This window comes from Chroicocephalus ridibundus, chromosome 2 (assembly GCF_963924245.1).
Source record: "Chroicocephalus ridibundus chromosome 2, bChrRid1.1, whole genome shotgun sequence".
Classification (NCBI taxonomy): domain Eukaryota; kingdom Metazoa; phylum Chordata; class Aves; order Charadriiformes; family Laridae; genus Chroicocephalus; species Chroicocephalus ridibundus.
In genome coordinates, this window is record NC_086285.1 from 71,659,288 (window position 1) to 71,679,046 (window position 19,759).

Below are 19,759 nucleotides of genomic sequence, written 5' to 3' on the forward strand. Positions count from 1 at the left end.
GGGGTAGCCAAAGATTGTTGAAGCCACTTCAACACTATGATTGTATGTGCTGATGGAAGTACCAACAATTAATTCTGTGCGTTTCTTTTCATTGAAGGGAAGCACGACGGAACTGTAAAAGGCAGAGAGTACTTCCACTGCAAACCACGACACGGTGTCTTTGTTCGTCCTGGGCGCCTCAGCAAAGCACCAGCTTCCGCAAGGAAATGGAGCAGCACTTCACGGTCTCAGGCATCTTCTGCTCCGGAGAAACGGAAAAGTTCCGTGCTTCAAGGCTCATCATCCACCCCTAAAGCAGAAGGAGAAGTCCTCTGCCATTCAGGAGATGCAGCAGCTTCTGCTTTTTCTAGGAAACAGGAAAACAGGAAATCTTGGATTAACTAAACTGCAGTATTTTTGCACTTACTACACGCATCACTGTGTAGAAAACTTATATGGATTTTTTGAAGCTATTGAACATTTTAATCTGTCCATACGGAATGTGTATTCTCTAGAGTCCTTGACTTAATTCTCTAATTTTTTATAAATAATATATATATTATATATATATATGAATGTGTATCTATAGTTTGTCTGCCAGTGAGCAGATATGGCTGCACACTAAAATACAGTTAAAGCTGATCTGTAGATAACTGAGGTACTGGACTATTTGCTACGCAACAACTTGGGAGATATATTTTAAACAACAAAAAATATTTTATTGTGGGAAAAAACAGGATGTAAATCCGTATTTGGAAAAAAAAAAAAAGAGCTACGGTTTGCTGTTCTTAATTACCAAAGAACTTGTTTTCAACTGACACATTTGCTGTTTATATCTTTCTATTGTAAATGTTTTAACTGATAACTTGGTGCCATGTTTCTTTTAGTCACTGGGCACCGTGCAGCCTTATGTTCCGTGTTTAAGCACACTGAAATATCCAACTGCTTCGTATATTTTGTCTTCCTAGAGGCCTGCCACTGTGCTGACTTGGCGTTAGATTGAAATGACTAACAATGCCTGAAGCTATATGTCTGGCCGTTCGTAGGTTAACAGAAGCCAGCCGGGCAGTTTGACTGCAGAACCAGTATTACTGCAAGGGTGTGAGAGGACAACGGTTTTTTTTTTTGGGGGGGGGGGGGGGGGAGGGTGTTGGGTTTTTTGGGTGTTGCCGGGGGGAGATGGGGAAACAAAGAAGCAGTAAATGGATCGTGACTGCAAACTTTGCACTTGTTACTTGCTGGTTATTATCAAGATGAAATAGAACCTGCTAGAGTAATTTTAATCTGTAAAGTTTATTTTAATAACGGGAATGATGGAGGGATTTGTGTCTGGTGCTCATGAATTCCGAAGAAGGTTGTTCCATGTGTAGATACTGTAGATGCCTGTACAAGCGTTCTGGACATTTGTAAAGTAACACGGTAAAAAATGAGTGAAGTGAATGGCCTGCTGTATCTGTTCTTCTTTGTTTCCTAGCAAGTGAATGATTGCGATACCTGGGACCTTACTGAAAAGCTGCTGTTCTTTCTTTGATTGTTGTGTACAGTGAGCGGACTCTCGTATTTTACTATTTACTGTAAAGAACTGTAATTTATATACTGCCATACTGTATTTAATTGGTACAGACCTATTGTGTGTTAGAATACAGACTGTTTACTTGGGATTTAAAAAAAAAAACAAAAAACACCACAACCGTTTTGCTTGTATTTGGTACAACAACTAGATTTCGTGGTCAAATAGTAAGCTGTTTCTAGCTGACGGTGCACAGACGCAAAGTACTTTGTAAAAATACTGAAGGAAAATACGATTGGAGTGGAAGACTGGATGGTATTCACCCGTTTCATGCAGCGTGAAGAGGAGAAGAGCAGCCCCTGTGGATACACCTTCCCCCCCGCTGCTTTCCCCGTCCTTCGCAGGAGGGGGAGCGGAGCTGGGGAGCTCCTGCCAGAGAGAATGGTGTTCTGTGGGTCAAGGGGAGACGGGTCAAGTTCCTGGAAGAGAGACAAGGCGGATTCATTGCTAAATATGCAAATGCCTCAGCAGCTGAGTACAACACAGTTGGCAGCTGGGAGGGAAATGCGCTGGGGGGGAAGCACGAGCCAGGGGTGCGAAGTTCACTGTACTTGCCCTTGACGTAGCTTTTGGCTCCTCTGAGACAGCATTCTTGCCTGTTAATTGATTTTGGCGAAGTTAATATCTTCGCAGAACATTTCGTAGTTCTGGTGTCCACCTAGAGTTGCTCTCGCTGCATTGATGATACTGCTGCTGGAAGAGATTACTATAATAGAAAAACATGCTTTATGCAGAAGTATTTTATCAGGCACAAATGACTCTAGCACACTGCCAGGTACCTACACCCAACACCACAGTCTTCAAGTTAATTTTAGATGTCACTTTTTTCTAAAAACCATTATGCAGATTATACGCACGCATATGTCTGTGTATCCACGCGCATTTGCATAAACGTATTTGTCCGAGGCCACCGCAAACAATTTTGAAACTGATGTGGCCATTTTCTTATGGCAAAGATTCAGTATTTACACCAGGTTAGCATCAGCTGAACTTAGGGTCTACAATCTAGACATGCTGGAGGAACCTAAACAAGCCAACCTGGTTTTGTGCTCTACACACTTTGCATAACCTGTGCCGTCTTGACTTCTGTTATTACTGAAAGACCTGTACTTTCGCAAACCTCACATGTTAACATGCCCTGCCCTGGGTTAATTTAAAGTCAGGAGCAAATTGTCTCATGAGCGTGATGAGGTAATGTGGAAATGCAAGCATTTTAGTTGATGTGCTCCTCAAATTCTGGTACCTAAACACAGAAGCAGGTTTTCCATTAGTAATGTTAGACTAGTAGTTTGCTGTGTTGAACTTTGTAACGGGTGGAATACCGTGGTGATGGTCCAACTGCAAATTGCTTTGTTTTTTTTAAATGTTACCTTAACCAGCATCTGAAATACGCCGCCTAATAAGCACGATGTACAATCCATATTAAAACCTCAATTTAAAAAAAAAAACAACCCCGGTCATAATACCGAATAATGTAGGGCAGAGCCAATCCCTCATTTGTCGGAGCTGCCAGAACAAACCTGTTGTCTCGGTGGTTTTCCCAGTCCAGATGGATTTACATGATTTTGACCATCGGGATAGTTACGGTGTTGGAGGAGATGATGCTGGCCTTTATCTTCTTTTCTGAATTTATTGTGTGTTGTTTTTTCAAGTGTACATGCATTTATGGAGATTTGGCCGGAGTGCTTGGAGAACAGCCAGTAGAGTCCAGCAAGCAAAAGCCGAGTGTTTAATCAGTGCTGCTGGCGCTCTCGAATCTTCCCCCACAAAAGACTTCATGTTTGTAGCTGGAGGCAGAATATTATATGCTGTTATGATGTAAGTGGCAAGAAGCGCTGTGAAGCAGTGAAATGAAGAAAACCTGGGCTGCAAGGCCATGGGAGCAACATCTGGGTATTCTTCACACCCTGCCCTCCTGTCGCTCCCTGTGCCCGTACCCAGGGGCCGGGTCAGAGGCCAGAGCTGCTCCCTGGGCTGGTGAGAGGGTGGTGGACTTTGTTTTTTCACTGTGAGGGCGGTGAGACACTGGAACAGGTTGCCCAGAGAAGCTGTGGATGCCGCATCCCTGGAAGTGTTCAAGGCCAGGCTGGATGGGGCTTTGAGCAGCCTGGTCTAGTGGGAGGTGTCCCTGCCCATGGCAGGGGGTTGGAACTAGGTGATCTTTAAGGTCCCTTCCAACCCGAACCATTCTGTGATTCTATGACTTAAAAGAGCACTTCATGGAGCATGGTGGGACGTGCCTTTCAGCCTTTCCCAAGGCTGGGTGCGTGTTTTGGGGTCCTCGTAATCTGCTGAGCTGGTAATTTGCAGAATTCATGGAGGGGGGCGGGGGGGGAGTGAAATCTCAGCTTGACTGAAAAGGATTGAAGAGATTGAAAGTTGCTGGGGAAGGGTGGAGAGGAAGAGGCCCGGGTGAAAGCGGCCGCTGTCTTTTTTTCTGCGGAAAAACAAGCTAAAAAGAGCCTTCCTCGTTAAAAAGAAAAAAAAAAAAAAAAAAAGCGATCTGTCCCTGTTGCCTCAGCATCGCAGCCTTACGGGCGGGACCTTAACGGGGACAGGCGAGACAGGGGCGGAGCGGAGCGGAGCCGAGCCGAGGGTCCGCCCCGCAAACCCCGGAGGCGGGACGTGGGGAGCCGCACGCCTCGGCCTCGGCGCGGCGGAGCCACCGGCTACCGGTAAATTGCCCCCGGCGGGACGCGAACCCGCGGCCTCCGGGGAACCGCGCCGGAGGACGGAGCCCCGCCGAGGGGGAGGCGGCGGCGGCCGCCGCCGCCTCCCCCTCGGCGGGGCTCCGTCCTCCGGCGCGGTTCCCCTTCGCCCTTCTGCAGGCGGGCGGCTGCACGTAGGCTGGGTGGCAGCTTCGAGATGTGTTTTGCAGCGCTGAGGTTGATTGGGGGGGGGGGGAATTAAAGGTACAGGGGGGGAAGAAAAAAAAAATAAATATATATTTATACCTGTTTTGGTTTTTTTTTTTTTCCTTTATTTCTTCGCAGGTCGAGTGTTTCCGAGGGATGCCGATGAGTCTCCTGCGATTGACGGCGAGGAGGTTGGTTTCCCCAGCGTGTCTTCGGGCTGCGGCTTCGAGGAAACACAAGTTGTCCTTGGAAATGGCTCGTCCTAGTTCAAGTAAGGCGCCTGTTAATTTGCTTTAGCGTCCTCCGCAGGTCTTTTTTTTTTTTTTTTTAAGCTAGATGTGAAATTCCAGGAGGTTTCGTGTCGTAGGTGAGATCTATAGTTTAATTCAAAACGTTTAGAAGAGCGTGGAGTTGATTTACTTTTTTTCCCCTAGCTGCTAAAATTTATCTTCTCTCTCTGTATTCTGTATATTTCCAAAAACCCTCGCGTAGTTGCAGTCAGCGTGATTGCCTGGTGGCGCATTTTTAGCACTTGTATTTAGTATTTAATGCTAGTTAATTGCATTTCCTTTTCATACTCCTAATGGGTAATAAAACTCACTCCTTATTTCTTTGTACAAGAATTACGGAGGGCCTCGAGCGCTTGCAACGATGCAGGAGCAGGGTTTTGGATAGCCCCAGGTGCCCTGTTCAGTCTAATAGCAAATATCCTCTTTTTTGTTTGTTTGGGGGGTTCTGCGGTTTGTGTTGTTTCTTTTGGTTTTTTTTTTTTCAATTCGAGGATGTGCTTTAACTTGAAAACTGGGCACAGAACTTCACGGGTATGACGGCAAAACCCCGAAGAGTTGGGTAGCCAGGGTGCACTTGCTTTTTCTGCCGCCTTGAGCATCAGCACTGGGCCTCTGTCGGAGCCTGGAGACTGGACTAGGGGGGCTTTTGGCCTCATCTTTACACGTTCCGGGGCTGTTGAGGTTTGGTTTGCAACAGCAGGCGTCAGAATCGTAGTGTTCTCTGCCTAGTTCTACGGCTCTTGTGCTATGGGTCTTGGGGCTTCTCCAGTGTGGGTCTTGGGGTTTCTCCAGCTACTGTCTCTCCTTATAAAAATTTACCTGCCTTTGGTTGGAAAAAAACACAACAAAACACAAACAAACAAACACCCAGTAAAATGCAAAGACTGGGGCTGTGATCAGCAGGTCAGATTTCACCTGGAGGCCAGTCAGTGGTGACGGTGTACTGTAAGAGTCAATAGAGGGGCCAAAATTGTTTCACGCCTTCATTAATGGTCTGGATGATGGGGCAGAGTGTACCCTTGGCAAGTTTCTAGATGACACAAAGCTGGGAGGAATGGCTGATACGCCAGAGGGTCATGCTGCCAACCAGAGAGACCTTGACAGACTGGGGACGTGGGCTTATGGGAACTTCACGAAGTTCAGCAAATGGAAATGTCAAGTCCTGCCCCTGGGGAGGAATAGCCCCGTGCACCGGGACAGGCCGGGACTGAACAGCAGGAAAGGCCCTGAGCGTCCTGGTGGACACCAGTTTGACCATGAGCCAGCGATGAGCCCTTGTGGCAAAGAAGGCTGGTGGGTGCCCTGGGCTGCACTCGGCAGAGCGTCTCCAGCAGATGGAGGGAGGTGATCCTTCCCCTCTGCTCAGCAGTGCTGAGACACACCTGGAATGCTGGGTCCGGTCTGGGCTCCCCATTACAAGAGAGATACGGACTTACTGGAGAGAGTCCAGCGAAGGGCCACAAAGATGATAAATGGCTTGGAGCATCTGACGTGTGAGGAGAGGCTGAAAGAGCCGGGATTGCTCAGCCTGGAGGAGACCAGGCTCTGGGGCATCTTATCAATGGGTAAAAACACCTGATGGGAGGGAATGAAGACAAGGTGGACCCAAATTAAAACACACGAGATTCCATCTGAACACAAGAAAAACCTTTTTACTGTGAGGATGGTCAAACACTAGAATGGGTTGTGCAGAGAGGCGTGGGAGAGTCTCCATCCTTGGAGATACTCAAAAGCCACCTGACTGGACACGGTCTTGGACAATCTGCTCCTGCTGACGCTGCTTGAGCAGGGGGTTTGGACTAGCCATTATCCAGACGTCCCTTCCCACCTCAGCCATTCTGTGATTCTAAAATATGTTGCTTTAAAATTAGTATCTGAGGTAAACTGGAAGAGAATTTTTTTTGTCTCTCTGTAGCTGACCTGTTCCTTTTTAATCTTGTTTTGACTCTTAGAAAAGCACGAAGGAAATCTCCTGTCTTTTTCCCAAGTTAGTTTACCGTGCAGGGAAAAATGGAGGGAATATACATTCAAAAATAGAAAATACAACTGCAAACCTAAAAAATGGGCAAGATGCCGCTGGAGGAAATGCGTTTTCTCGAATTACCTTAATTTTGAAGGCGATACTTTGTAACAAAGCATAAATCTTTTTCATCTCTGCATCTTACCTTACAATTAGAAAGCAAACTGCTCCTGGGTGGTGGTGGCAACTGTTATTATCAAGGTAGCATCTGGTGTGGGGGTTTAGCTTAAGGCTCTGTCTTTCACATACTGAGTGTATTCATAGTTTACCACGTTACCCCACTGGGCTTGCTCATGTGTATTTTTGAGGATCTCCAGGAATTGCCCTTCAAATTCCAATATATGGAAACTCAGAAAAAAAATTGGTATTCTGATATTGAAGTTACGGGAGGCGTACGTGGAAGCCCTAAGTCCACCAGCACTGTCTGTCTGGCCTCTTATGTCAAAGCGTAAGTGTTTGAAGAGCTGTCCGGTTTTCCTCCCCACACGTAGATATGGCTGATTTTCGAGAAGTGTTTGCGAAGGCGAAGCATATAGCCATTATCACAGGAGCCGGTGTCAGCGCGGAGAGCGGAGTTCCCACCTTCAGAGGGGCTGGAGGCTTCTGGAGAAAGTGGCAAGCCCAGGTAGGTACACAGGTGGTGGCACATGTCTGCCCTTCTCTGTTCATCAGGTAGGTGAGCGTGAAGGGTCAGAAGAAGCCGGGAAGAAGCTTCCACCTTCGAGGGTGGAAGTGTGCCGGTGGTGGTTTGGTGGGGATGGAGCTCTCCCTGCAGCTCCCCCCGTGCCCTGGGAGGCTGCTTTGGGCGGCTGCAACTGCTTTTCTGTCTTTGGTTTACCAGTTTTTTGGGAAAAACAATGTTCTTGCAGACAGCTCTGCGTCTTTCTACCTCCTTGTTTTCTTGCTGCCTTGCAGCTTAGCTGCTTGCTCATCTTTTGACACCCTCACCGTTTTCCTACCTCATGGGGCCTTTCCTGTTTTAAACTCTTAAGAACCATTTACCAAAATAGCAAAGGACAGAACCGATGATACCAACTAGTTGTTTTCTTTTAATCTTGGTTTCTCCTAATAGTCTTTAAAAATATTTTAGGGTTTGTTGTTTTTTTTGTTTGTTTGTTTGGGGGCAGGGTTCCTCATGGTCCTCAGTTCTCCCACAAGCTCTGTCTCTCTCCGCGGCAAAATGTGCCAGTTGCATCGGTGCCTCCTGAGTCTGACCCTGCGTGGTGCTGCAGGTGCTTCCAGTAACCCTTACACCGCCACTAACTTACCCCAAACACTGCAATAACATTTGCCGTCTTTCTGTTTTTTAATGACGGCATTCATGAAAGATTTGATGAAGTTAAGAAGGGGTCGGAGAGATGATTTTTTTCAAAATGGTTTGAATCTAAAGATGTGTTTTTTCTTTCAGTGTCTACCAATTCAAATAACGCATGTGTGTGTATAAATGCCTTCTGCATCAGAAAGCTTCCATTCAGCGTTTTTACATCAGTAGAATTGTGCACTGAAGCACTAGACTGAGCTACTCCTCGTTTAAAAAAAAAAGACAAGGCAAAATTAAAGTTAGTGTGAAAAGTATAGCTTAGATTTTACCAGCACATAAAAGCCGTGATATTAGACTTTGGTTTTGACAATGGCTGTAATTTGGCTCGTGTTACACTTAAGACAGAAAAGAAATTGCTAGTAAAGGAAATATATCCACATGATGCTGAGTTTTATGGCTGCTGCAGAAAAGAGAGTTTTGAATGCCAAAGATCGTGTGCATTGAAATATCTCCTCTTCCTTTGTGCTGTACTAAACTCCTCACAGTTGGTAGGGCAGCACAGAATAAGGTCCGAGTGTACTACGTAAAACCATGTACCACGCCATCGATATCAGTTATTTCCTCATTTGATAAGATACTTGACTTGTCATCCTCGTAAGGGCTATTGAACTATATTCTCGTCAACTGCATCTGGTTATAAATAATCTGCTTTTGATTATCTTGTTGTGCTGGTAGCAGCGTAAATGAGAGTCAACTACCAGGATTCATCTGGGGAGGGGGTTTTCTTGCTCTTTCTTTGGCAGAATGAATTGTTATGTCTTTTCCAGGAGCTGGCTAGCCCGGGGGCTTTTGCGCGGAACCCTTCTCGTGTATGGGAATTTTACCATTATCGGCGGGAAGTGATGTTGAGTAAACATCCGAATCCTGCACACATTGCCATCGCAGAGTGCGAAAAGCGACTGAGCAAGCAAGGAAGGAGCGTTGTGGTCATTACTCAGAATATCGATGAACTACACAGAAAGGCAGGCACAAAGCACCTCTTAGAAATTCACGGTAAGAATCAACTTACCTGTCTGCTACAGGCCAGCAAACCTCGGGGGGGAGAAGAGAGAGCAGAATAAGTGCTGGGAGAAAAGAAATTTGTCTTTAAAATGATAATGACTTGCATGAAGTTATTTACAATATCACCCTGTTCTCTTTTGGAAGTTGTTTCAGATACCTCGTAGCCTCTCTTTATTTCTCATCTTTCTATTTTACTGGTTTCTGACAGTACGCAGGAGCTGGTTCTCCCTTCCCGCTTGCTCAGTTTTGCCTCAGGTCCACTTGAGTACATGTGGATAGTGACACTTGGCTGATTTCGCTTAGAAAAGGGGAAAAGAATCCATGAGGATTTCCACTGTGTGGTAGTGGTGGTGCCACACCAGTATTGCCACCAGTAACGAGTGTATTGGCAAGGCTGGTCTTCCCAGCCCCGGTGCTTTCCCCCTGTCCTGTCCTGTTCTTCAAAGACCCACCTCTGTGGTCCTTGGCTACAGGAGGAACAAGGGGCTGGAAACGGATGAGATTCCCTTAACCTTTCTCTCCTGCAGCCAGTGGGACTCCCTCTCTCTTCCCTGTAGTTAGTGGCATTCCTTGTTCCTGTCCTCTCTCCCACAAAGTGCTGGAGGAGCACAACGTAGGTGCAGCCCATGGGGCATCAGCGGGGGCTTTTGGACCTGAGGAAGTCCAGGGTTGTGGAGAGGACGAGGGTGGGGAGGACCTTCTCCATCCCTTGAGGTGCCCCCACTCCTCCTTTCTCCACTCCGCAGCCCCTGCCGCAGAGTGAAAAGTCTCCCAGGACAAAGTCCCATCCTGCTCCTCCAGCACTATGATGCTTTTTAACTTACGTATCACAAAAGGTATAAATGGGATTTCCCATCGCTACTTTGTGATTTGGACACAGGAAACCTGCACGGATTTTTTTGCAGTTGTGGATCCTAGGGTAAAGCCTTGGGTATAGTTTAATTTTGATTATCCTTATTCTTTACAAAATAGAACCAATTTTAAACTCTTGGTAGTATTGTGCCTCTCTACAGCACATCAGTAACTCTACAGAAGTCTTGGGGTTGGGGAGTTTGCATAAAACAAAATAGCGTTAAACAGCATATATATTTATTTTTAGAAAACATTTCTGGTTTAAGGGGAGAAATAATAAGCAGAAATCATCTCCGTCAGTGATACTTTAAATAATGATTTTCCTCTGAAACACTCTTACAAGGCTGTGCATTAGTCGTGTGGTGAGGTAGAACAAGGTGCTAAGTCACAGCTTAGAGAGACTGGTACTGTTGGTCGCCGCCGCCTTTCAGCTGAAAGGGCTGCGTCTGTCTTTGCTGGGCCCGGTCTGTGCTTAACTACGGTGCTGGTCACCGTGGGATGCTGAACAGAAGGATGTGTACGCGCTGTGTAAACAGCGTCTCGTTCATAACGCTGCCAGGTTCCAACACTTGGCTGTTACGTTCATGCGGCGGGTTCCCCGCCAGGTATCGTCTTCAAAGACAAATACAGGCCATCCGGGATAGACACGAGCACTCGTACGACATGAGCCATGCCTCACAGCAATCGCTCGATCCCTGATGTTTTCTCTTTGTGCGTTTCAGGTAGTTTATTTAAAACTCGATGCACCAACTGTGGAAACGTGGCTGCAAATTACAAGAGTCCGATATGCCCCGCATTGGCCGGGAAAGGGTAATACATCTGCCTTGTAAACTCTCTGTATTTTCTACTTTGTCTGCTGTTCAATAGACAAGGAGCCATTTTAGGAGCGTACAGGAGTATCAGTCAACCACCCCATTTTCCTTTAGTAGTATCAACGCTTAAATTTTACACAGCTGTTTTGAGACGCAAATATACTGTTTAGTAACATCAGGGAGACATAAGTCTGTGAATGGATAACTGTTAATCTCTCAGTTAGCACAACGTTATATTTGTTTTACTTAGAACAATTTCAGATGGTTGGAAACTCTCATATGGGGCATCAACTAATTGTACTCTTTGAGAATGTGTGCTTACTCCCATCCTCTTCACCTCCCAGGTTTTTTATTAAATCGGATGCTTATTCCTTAAATTGGACTGTGATCACTTGATACATGGATTGTCCTCTTCTGCATCTCTTGAGCCCCTTTTGTCTTTCAACTCATCAATAACAGTGTTATGATTATGGGTCTCAAAACACAGATGTGTGAAACAATCAGGAGGGAAGCGTCAGTTCCCAGGATTTCTGCAACTTCAAAAAGCTGCAGAAGAATCCTTCGGTCTCCTTTTTCTATTCATCCTCTTCTTTTCACCATTAAAAATAAGGTGCAGGGGACAGGCATACGCTCATAGATTTTTAGGGTTTTTTTCCCTTTGCATTTCACCAGATCTTTAGATAGCTCCGTAAATACTTGTTGTGCCTTTGACAGACTTTGCCCAGCTTATTACAGCTGCTCAGCTCTGGGATAATTCTGGACAAATGCCTGCCTGCCCTGTGTGTGGTATTTTAGGGTTGTAGTAGGTGTTGAAGTAGGCTGAAGTCACAAAGATTCCTTGATTGGAGAGTGTGCTTCAGAGTTTTTATTAACATATAAAGTGTACTTTATACGACTGAATATGTATTTCAATTTTGTAACTTCAGGGCTCCGGATCCTGAAACAGAAGACGCCGCAATTCCAGTTGAAGACCTTCCTCAGTATGTATGGACCGCTTTGTTTTTTGCTGTTACCTCTTCATGCTTTGTGCATCTCGAAGGCTTATATTACTGCTCACATAGTTTTGGAAGGACACCGAGACATTCTACAGGAGAAAAAGAGGGGAGGACTTCAGCCCAGAGAAATGAATTAAAGTTACAGGAGACAGCAGACAACAGGAAGTTGTCTAAACTAGAAGTTTACCATGATGCTAAAGGGATTGCATGTTTGTGTACTTGAGCAGCAAGCTTTAACATGCCTAAACTCAGGGGTTTTGTAGGAAGTGTAGTAGGAGAAATGCAGTAAGAAACTCAGTCAGCCTGGAATACCGTGCTGGGGTACAGCCACTGCACAGTCCCTTGCAGGCATTAAATGTGCCATGCTGCTTTTTTTATAATGGCTGAAGCTTCGCCTTAGCTAGTTGCAGATGCAAGAAACCACCCTATTTTTCATCTGGTTCCTAAGGAAAAGAGGTGAACATGATGCTTTTGTCTTACAGTTGACATTCTCCTTAAAAACCTGTTGGCCAGTTTATTAAAGTTGATGGAGGCCGAAGTCTGTAGCACATGCTATGTTTTAAGTTTCATGCATTTCAGGAGCTGAGTAAGGGGGAGACGCAATTAAGTATCTGAGCTGAGCAAACTGTTCAGCAACCTGTTCTGTGTGATGAGGCGGCATGTGTGTACTTCCAACACACGCATGTAGCACGGCTTCAGCTGCCTTCAGTCCAGCACGTGGTAGAGGAGGGTGTGGGGAGGGCTGTGAAGGAGAAGGGAGAAGAAGTGAGGGCTGGTGAGACATGCCCAAATGAGAATGAAATCTGCTTTGCCATTTTGCAGCTTGAAACATCCCCGTCAGCAGCGTAATGCCGTGACGTTGTGATTTTTAAATAGGTGCGAGGAGGACGGCTGCAATGGGCTCCTCCGTCCCCATGTTGTGTGGTTTGGTGAAACCCTGGATCCTGACATTCTCACAGCAGTTGAGAAGGAGCTTGAGATATGCGACCTCTGCTTGGTGGTGAGTGCCGCTTCCCTTACCTCTTAACCGTCAGGGAAGCCACGCGAAGGGCACTGCAGCCCCTGGGTAAAGGAGATGCGTCTGCACTTCCCCAGGGGAGCCAAAAGCCCCTGGGGGACTCTCTAGTGTTAAGCGTAAAATATTAAAAGGCCACAAGGTTTGAAAATGTGGATAGACTACTCAGAAGCTAACAGGTTCAGCACGTGTGCATCTTGCTCAGCTGGCATCTGCAGTCTGCCTCTAGCGTACACAGGAGTTAGAGGTTCAAGTATTAAAGGTTAGCTAATACTGTTTAGCTGTTGAATTTCTCAAACAGTGAAAAATATAATTATTTTGATGCTCAGTTTAAAAAAAGGTGACACAATGTTGTAGGAAGGCAGCTGGCAGTTATCACGTGCTACTTTTTTTGTGAGGTTGTTTACATGCCACGTACATTCCAGATCGCTGACCAAAACACTTGCTCAGAATATTGTGTACCCTTCACAGAACAATCTTGAGTAACAGAAGGAACATCTTGTTTTGTTTTCCTGCAGGCAAAGGTCTTTCTGGGATTTTTTTTTTTTTAAATCTATAGTTATAATGCACAAACAGGCTTTGAGTTGCATCAGAGAAACAATTCCTGATTCTTACGCTATGTTAAATACCTACATGTGCAGTGACACTAAATAACAGATATCGATTTGGTTTCATTTGAGTAGGGATCTTCCATGCTTTAGTGGTTTTCCGCCTCCTGTGTTCTGAGAAGGGTCCTTACCTTGTGGGTTGGATTGGTTCTGTCTGTTTAACTAGTGGCCTGCTACACTCATGATTTTTTGCCCTGTCTCTGCAGGTGGGGACCTCCTCCGTGGTGTATCCTGCCGCTATGTTTGCCCCTCAGGTGTCTGCCAGAGGAGTGCCAGTTGCAGAGTTTAACATGGAAGCCACTCCTGCTACAGACAGATTCAGGTAAAGCTCTGCAGTTTTTAAACTAGTAAACTTTAGTCCCCTCTGTCTTCACCGTCTTTTGCATTGAACTGCTAAAATGGTTAGAAAAATTTTAAACAGACACGATCTAGTTTTTCCCCCAATGCTTAAGAAATATTATTTTTTTCTAGTAAGAAAAGATGATTGTGCTAGTAAGATTGCCGGCAATGGGCATTTGGGGCATTTGCAGCCCAGGCGGCCAACTGCATCCTGGGCTGTATCAAAAGAAGCGTGGCCAGCACAGCAGGGGAGGTGATTCTCCCCCTCTATTCTGCTCTGAGACCCCACCTGGAGCATTGCATCCAGCTCTGGAGCCCCCAACACAAGGACATGCACCTGTTGGAGCGGGTCCAGAGGAGGGCCACAAAGATGATCAAAGGGCTGGAGCATCTCCTGTATAAGGCCAGGCTGAGGGAGCTGGGGTTGTTCAGCCTGGAGGAGGCTCCAGGGAGACCTTATAGCAGCTGCCAGTATCTGAAGGGGGCCTACAGGAAAGCTGGAGAGGGACTTTTCACAGAACCACAGAATCATAGGGTTGGAAGGGACCTCTGGAGATCATCTAGTCCAAGCCCCCTGCCAGAGCAGGGTCACCTAGAGCAGGTTGCACAGGAACGCGTCCAGGCGGGTTTTGAATGTCTCCAGAGACGGAGACTCTACCACCTCTCTGGGCAGCCTGTTCCAGTGCTCTGCCACCCTCAAAGTAAAGAAGTTCCTCCTCATGTTTAGGTGGAACTTCCTATGTCCAAGTTTGTGCCCGTTACCTCTTGTCCTGTCACTGGGCACCACTGAAAAGAGCCTGGCCCCATCCTCCTGACACCCACCCTTTAAGTATTTATAAGCGTTGATAAGATCCCCCCTCAGCCGTCTTTTTGCCAGACTGAAGAGACCCAAATCCTTCAGCCTTTCTTCATAAGAGAGATGCTCCAGTCCCCTAATCATCTTTGTAGCTCTCTGCTGCACCCTCTCCAGCAGTTCCCTGTCCTTCTTCAACTGGGGAGCCCAGAACTGGACACACCACTCCAGGTGCAGCCTCACCAAGGCAGAGTAGAGGGGGAGGATGACCTCCCTTCACCTGCTGGCCACACTCTTCTTGATGCGCCCCAGGATGCCATTGGGCTTCTTGGCCACAAAGGCACATTGCTGGCTCATGCTCGTCCTGTTGTCCACCAGGACTCCCAGGTCTCTTTCCACAGAGCTGCTCTCCAGCAGGTCAGCCCCCAACCTGTACTGGTGCATGGGGTTATTCCTCCCCAGGGGCAGCACCCTACACTTGCCCTTGTTGAATTTCATAAGGTTTCTCTCTGCCCAGCTCTCCAGCCTGTCCAGGTCTCTCTGTATGGTGGCACAGCCTTCTGGTGTGTCAGCCACCCCCCCCAGCTTTGCGCCATCGGCAAACTTGCTGAGGGTGCACTCTATCCCTTCGTCCAGGTTCCTTTTTACATCCAGGGGTCCTTTTTACAAGGGCATGTAGTGATAGGATTAGGGGTAACAGTTTTAAACTAAAAGGAGGTAGATTTTGATTAGATATTCGTAAGAAATTCTTTACTGTGAGGGCGGTGAGGCACTGGAACAGGTTGCCCGGGGAAGCTGTGGATGCCCCATCCCTGGAGATGTTCACAGCCCGGCTGGATGGGGCTTTGAGCAGCCTGGTCTAGTGGGAGGTGGATTGGAACTAGGTGATCTTTAAGATCTCTTCCAACCCAAACCATTCTATGATTTCTTGGTGAAATTAACTTACACTGACAACACAACCGTGAAGCTGAAGCCTGACCCTAGGTCCTACAAGGCCAAAGCCCCCTCCCTCAGCAGCAGGACTAACCTGCCTGCCCAATGCACTCGGGCACTGCCAGAAAAAAAAACAAAACAAAAAAAAAACCAAAAAAAACAAAACCCGGCTGCTGCTTCTTTCCTTACAGGTTCCACTTCCCGGGCCCCTGCGGGACTACCCTGCCGCCGGCGCTGGCCCGACACGAAACGGAGATCATCTCCTGAGCACCTCGGAGCGACCGGCGGGGCAAAGGCCGGGCCCGGCGGGACCCAGCGCGGCGGGGGCGCGGGCGTGTGGGTGGAGGGAGGCGGCGGGGCGGCCGGGCTGTCCCCTCTCCTGCTCCCCACGGCAATAAACGGGCGGCGGGGCCCGGGGCGGCCAGTTCAGGCCCCGCCGCCGACACCTCCGGTGGCCGCCGCTCTCTGGGCCTCGTCTGTCTGCGCGCGCGCGCGCGGCCGTTGGAGGCCGTTAGAGGCCGCTGGGCGCGAGTCCCGCCTCGCAAGGGGCGGGTGGCGGCGGGCGGAAGGCAGGGAGCGCTTCCGGGGCGGCCGGGTGGCGTGAGGGAGGAAGATGGCGCCGGGCAGGAAAGCGGCGGCGGCGGCGAAAGGGAAGCGTGGGCTGCCCGCTGCCCTCCTCAGCCCGCCTTCCTCGGAGGATGAGGCCCCGGAGGAGGTGTCCTTCGGCGCGGCGAGGGAGGTGGCCGAGACCGAACGGAAGCTCATGGGGGAGGCGGCCCGGAGGTACGGACACCCACCCCCCACCACCACCCTTTCCCTCCTCTCACCCCAAGCACTGACGGCGCCTCCCGCCTCCCCGCAGGCACCGGGAGCTGCTGAAGGAGAAGCGGCGGCGGCGGCAGGAGCTGTTCGTCGAGCAGAAGGTACGGAGTCCCCTCACCCCGCGGTTCGCGCCCCCGCCGGGGCCGGCAGCTGCTCGCCGCCCCGCTAACTGCCCTCTCCCCGCAGAGACGGAAGCTGCTCCCCGAGGCCGTGCTGCAGGAGCTGGCCGCCGCGCCGCCCGCACGGTGAGGGGGCCGTGGGGAGGGACGGGCGGGTGCGGGGGGCGTCCGGGTGAGCCTATTGCCTCCGCCCGTGGTGCGGCCCCTTCGCGGCCTGGCGTGGGGAGGCTGGGGGGAAACGGGAGCTTTCGTGGCTTGGGAGTGAAGGGAGGGAGGATGAACTGGTGGAGTGACTTTATGTCTTCGCCTTCCACAGACCCGAGGGACAAGATGCGGCGGACGACCCAGGTATGCCTTTTGCTCCCCCCTACCTCGGGGGTTTCATTTCTGTGCTAGAGCTGCAATGGGGGCGGGGGGGCGGGGAGGGGACCTTGCACTCTGGTACAGAGACTTTTTGAAAGTCTGACAATGTGTGAGGGGAAAGACTTGGAGTCATATTTAACCCGATTTGTGCACCTCTTCCAGAAGTTGTTTGCTGTACAATGATTTCAGTTAAAATAGCCCAAGGTGTTTAAGGAAATAGTGGGCAGGTATCAGAACAGAAAAAAAAAACCAGGGATTACCGGAAGGTGATTGATATTTAGCATTCATTTAAGTTATAGAGGCTATTAATGGATAGAGTTTTTAATCACCTTGATGGTTTATATACCATACTATAATTTAATAGCATCTGTAAAAAATTAGGTAACTTTTTTTTGAATTCTGAACTAGAGAATCAAGAGTCTAGAGTATTCATGACTGCTGTTTTCTAGCCCACTTCATGTATACTTCAAAGTACAATTCTGTCATCCATCTCTCATATAGCTGGATGATGTAACTGCTACTTTTTCTTCATTATCGTTTAAAAAAAAAAAAAAAAAAATCTGTTGGCACAAACAAGAGTTGAGCTCAGGATGATGCTTTGAATGCTCAGTCTCCATGGTACTTAATGGCGAGAACAAAGCCAAGGCTGGACTCCCCCTTTGCACATTACATATTGCTGTTGTGTTGCGTTGATTTGGTGTCCTGTGAGGAATCCCATTTTGTGGTGTTGACGCCCAGGAATGGGAAAGCTGGCTAGTAGTACTTGGGGTGGCTCCCCTGTGGCGTGCTTCTTCCCCTCCCTCTCACAGCCCTTCTGTGAGAGCAACACTTTCTAGTTCTTATTAGTTGGAGCTTCTGAAAAATGCCTCTTTGAGTTAACCAAAGACATCTTATTTCTCACAGCATTGTTATTTCATTTCTGTTCCTCTTCCTTACAGCTCTTGATTCATAATGTTTGGAATTTTTTTCTGTGTTCTATTAAATTTACTTTAGGTGAACAGTGTGGAGGTGGGGCTGCAAAGCAAAGACAGGATCAAGTTGAAGAGCAGGACCAAGCCCAAAGGCAGGTGAAGAAAGCCAAGCAAAGAAAGGTTGTCAGGTATGCTGGGAGAGGTATGCTGTCCTGGTGTGTTGGCACTGCTTCTGCTGGCTTGGGGAGGGGGCATCACAGCAGCTCTTCTGTCATTGGCTGTATTCTTCTTCACTTGCTGTTCCTGCCGCTCTTCCTCTGGTGGAAAGCATATTTATGTACCAAAAGCACCTTTAATATGCTTGTGATGCAGCATACTTGTAAAATACACACACACACATCTAAATCTATAAAGTAATTTTAATATGTATTTTAATATAACTGCTGTGAGATAACTGTGCAGTCATAAGCACAGCAGTAGATAGATAGTCACAGCGGTAGACATTCTGCTACGTGCTGCTACAGGTCTGGTTGTTGAGCACTGAATTCCTGCATTTCGCTTTTTCCCCTCCCCAGTTCTCTGTCACTGCTGTCCCTATAGACGAATTGCGCTAGCTTCTGGTGGGGCTGGTTTGAGACCTGAGGAACTACTCAGGGCACATAACGGCATATGATGATGATGATGACAGGTCTTGGTCCAATTTTTCCAAAAGCATGGCCGAGTATCAGACATCAGCACTGGCCCCTGTTGTGCTCAAACAGGAAAGCATGGGCTAGTGCGTCTGTTGTTCTGTAACTATGATACAGGCATTTACATCTCTTCATTTAACTAGGCCAAAAGGAAACTATACGGCTGTGCGCTTAAAAGATCAGAGTTTAACAGGCCTCCACCAACAGCTTGCCAAAGACTTTTTAAACACTCAGCTTTATGGACCAGACACCAACCGGGTACAGGGTAAGCAGTTTTTCTTGGGTGGGGCTACATCTAGATTTGCCTCTGTTAAACTTAATTAACACTCATCTCCATTTCAGCAAATGAATTTTTTTCCCTTGAAAACAAGAGAGACCCAGTTAAAAAAGCTGCAGTTCAGTTTGTGGACAAATCGTGGGGTGAGTATAGAAAAAGCCAAAGCAGGTCCTACTTTATGCATATATGATTTAAATTACACTTTTTTTAAAAAAAAAAACCAAAACACCCTTTCCCATGCTAGAGGGAAAGACACCTTCTTACTCGAAAAAAACCCACTATTAAGGGAAGGGCAGCAGGGCACTACAGCCTGAGTGGGCTGAACTTGAAAAAAACTACCTCATTTCTGGTACATTAAGAAATAGCATCTGGGCCTAGAGCCATGTTTACTTGTTAAAATAAATACTCTTCAGCCGACAACCTCTGAGGTGTTGGAAGTCATTTCAGGTATGCGTAAAACAAAGCACAGAAGCCAAGATCCCAGAACTTCTGTGTGAGCACAGGGAAATAGCACCTATTTCTCCTCATAAAAATGACACGACAGAAAGGAACAGGGACAGACACGTTACAGCCACACGCTGGGCCTCTACCACTGGAAGCCACCTGTTGTATGTGAATCTTTATCAGCTTTCCAGTTGCGTCTTCTGTTCTGAAATGCTGCAGTATCAATGGATTGCTGCTTCTCCAGTAGATGGGCTAAGAAAATGATAACTAACAGCTTTTTCTTTTTTTTAAGGGCAAGAAAAAAAGCTAAGAGCAATAAGGTTTAAAAAACGTTGGCTCTCAACACAGCTGAAAAAACAAGTGTGAAGGCAGCTTTTTCAGAAGATGCAATTAAGGACTTTTACTGAAAGTTAGGCTCTCAACACAACAAAGCAGGTTTTTTTTCCCCACGTCTCCATCAGTGCTCCTCTTTCAGCTCTACCCAACAGCCACCAGAAGGCACTAACTGTTACAATGCCGTGCCTGAAATTATTTCCCTGTTCTCTTCCCTCCCCCTTTCAGAAGTTGGTTGGAGAAGCTGAGAAACTGCTGGGCCAGGGCAGTGACTGTGATGTAGAACAGCTGGTGTTTTGACCAGGCTTGTAGAGCTGCCTCCATGAGGCAACTCCTTTGCAGAGAATAAAGACGAATGTGTACTTACTGTTCTGGACGCTGCGTTTCTTACCAACAGTCAGTTATTCCTGCTTTTTC

General features: G+C 47.5%; 3 protein-coding genes across 7 annotated transcripts in view; all 3 read left to right on the plus strand.

The window, feature by feature from the left end:
- The window catches only part of KIF13A (kinesin family member 13A), a 118,675-nt gene extending 117,583 nt beyond the window's left edge, over positions 1-1,092 (plus strand). For all 4 annotated transcript variants that reach the window (XM_063325832.1, XM_063325835.1, XM_063325833.1 and 1 more), the window contains one exon: positions 98-1,092. In XM_063325832.1, coding sequence (XP_063181902.1) covers positions 98-384 — 287 coding nt within the window. In that variant the 3' untranslated portion in view covers positions 385-1,092. The remainder of the gene's footprint in view (positions 1-97) is intronic.
- A 3,063-nt stretch (positions 1,093-4,155) lies between these two features.
- SIRT5 (sirtuin 5) lies at positions 4,156-15,803 on the plus strand. Of its 2 annotated transcripts, none has more exons than XM_063325840.1 (9): positions 4,156-4,224; positions 4,543-4,675; positions 7,206-7,339; positions 8,803-9,028; positions 10,612-10,699; positions 11,628-11,681; positions 12,573-12,696; positions 13,526-13,641; positions 15,576-15,803. In XM_063325840.1, exons 2-9 carry the CDS (start codon positions 4,561-4,563, stop codon positions 15,649-15,651), a joined length of 933 nt encoding a protein of 310 aa, XP_063181910.1. In that variant the 5' UTR covers positions 4,156-4,224; positions 4,543-4,560; the 3' UTR covers positions 15,652-15,803. The 2 variants fall into 2 exon arrangements, with proteins under 2 accessions (XP_063181910.1, XP_063181911.1); XM_063325841.1 differs by lacking the exon at positions 4,156-4,224 and adding an exon at positions 4,329-4,434.
- Positions 15,804-15,874: 71 nt separating this feature from the next.
- Positions 15,875-19,709, plus strand: NOL7 (nucleolar protein 7). Its single transcript, XM_063325842.1, has 8 exons — positions 15,875-16,167; positions 16,247-16,307; positions 16,393-16,451; positions 16,642-16,673; positions 17,682-17,787; positions 18,432-18,553; positions 18,631-18,708; positions 19,302-19,709. Exons 1-8 carry the CDS (start codon positions 15,998-16,000, stop codon positions 19,373-19,375), a joined length of 702 nt encoding a protein of 233 aa, XP_063181912.1. The 5' UTR covers positions 15,875-15,997; the 3' UTR covers positions 19,376-19,709.
- Positions 19,710-19,759: the final 50 nt, after the last annotated feature.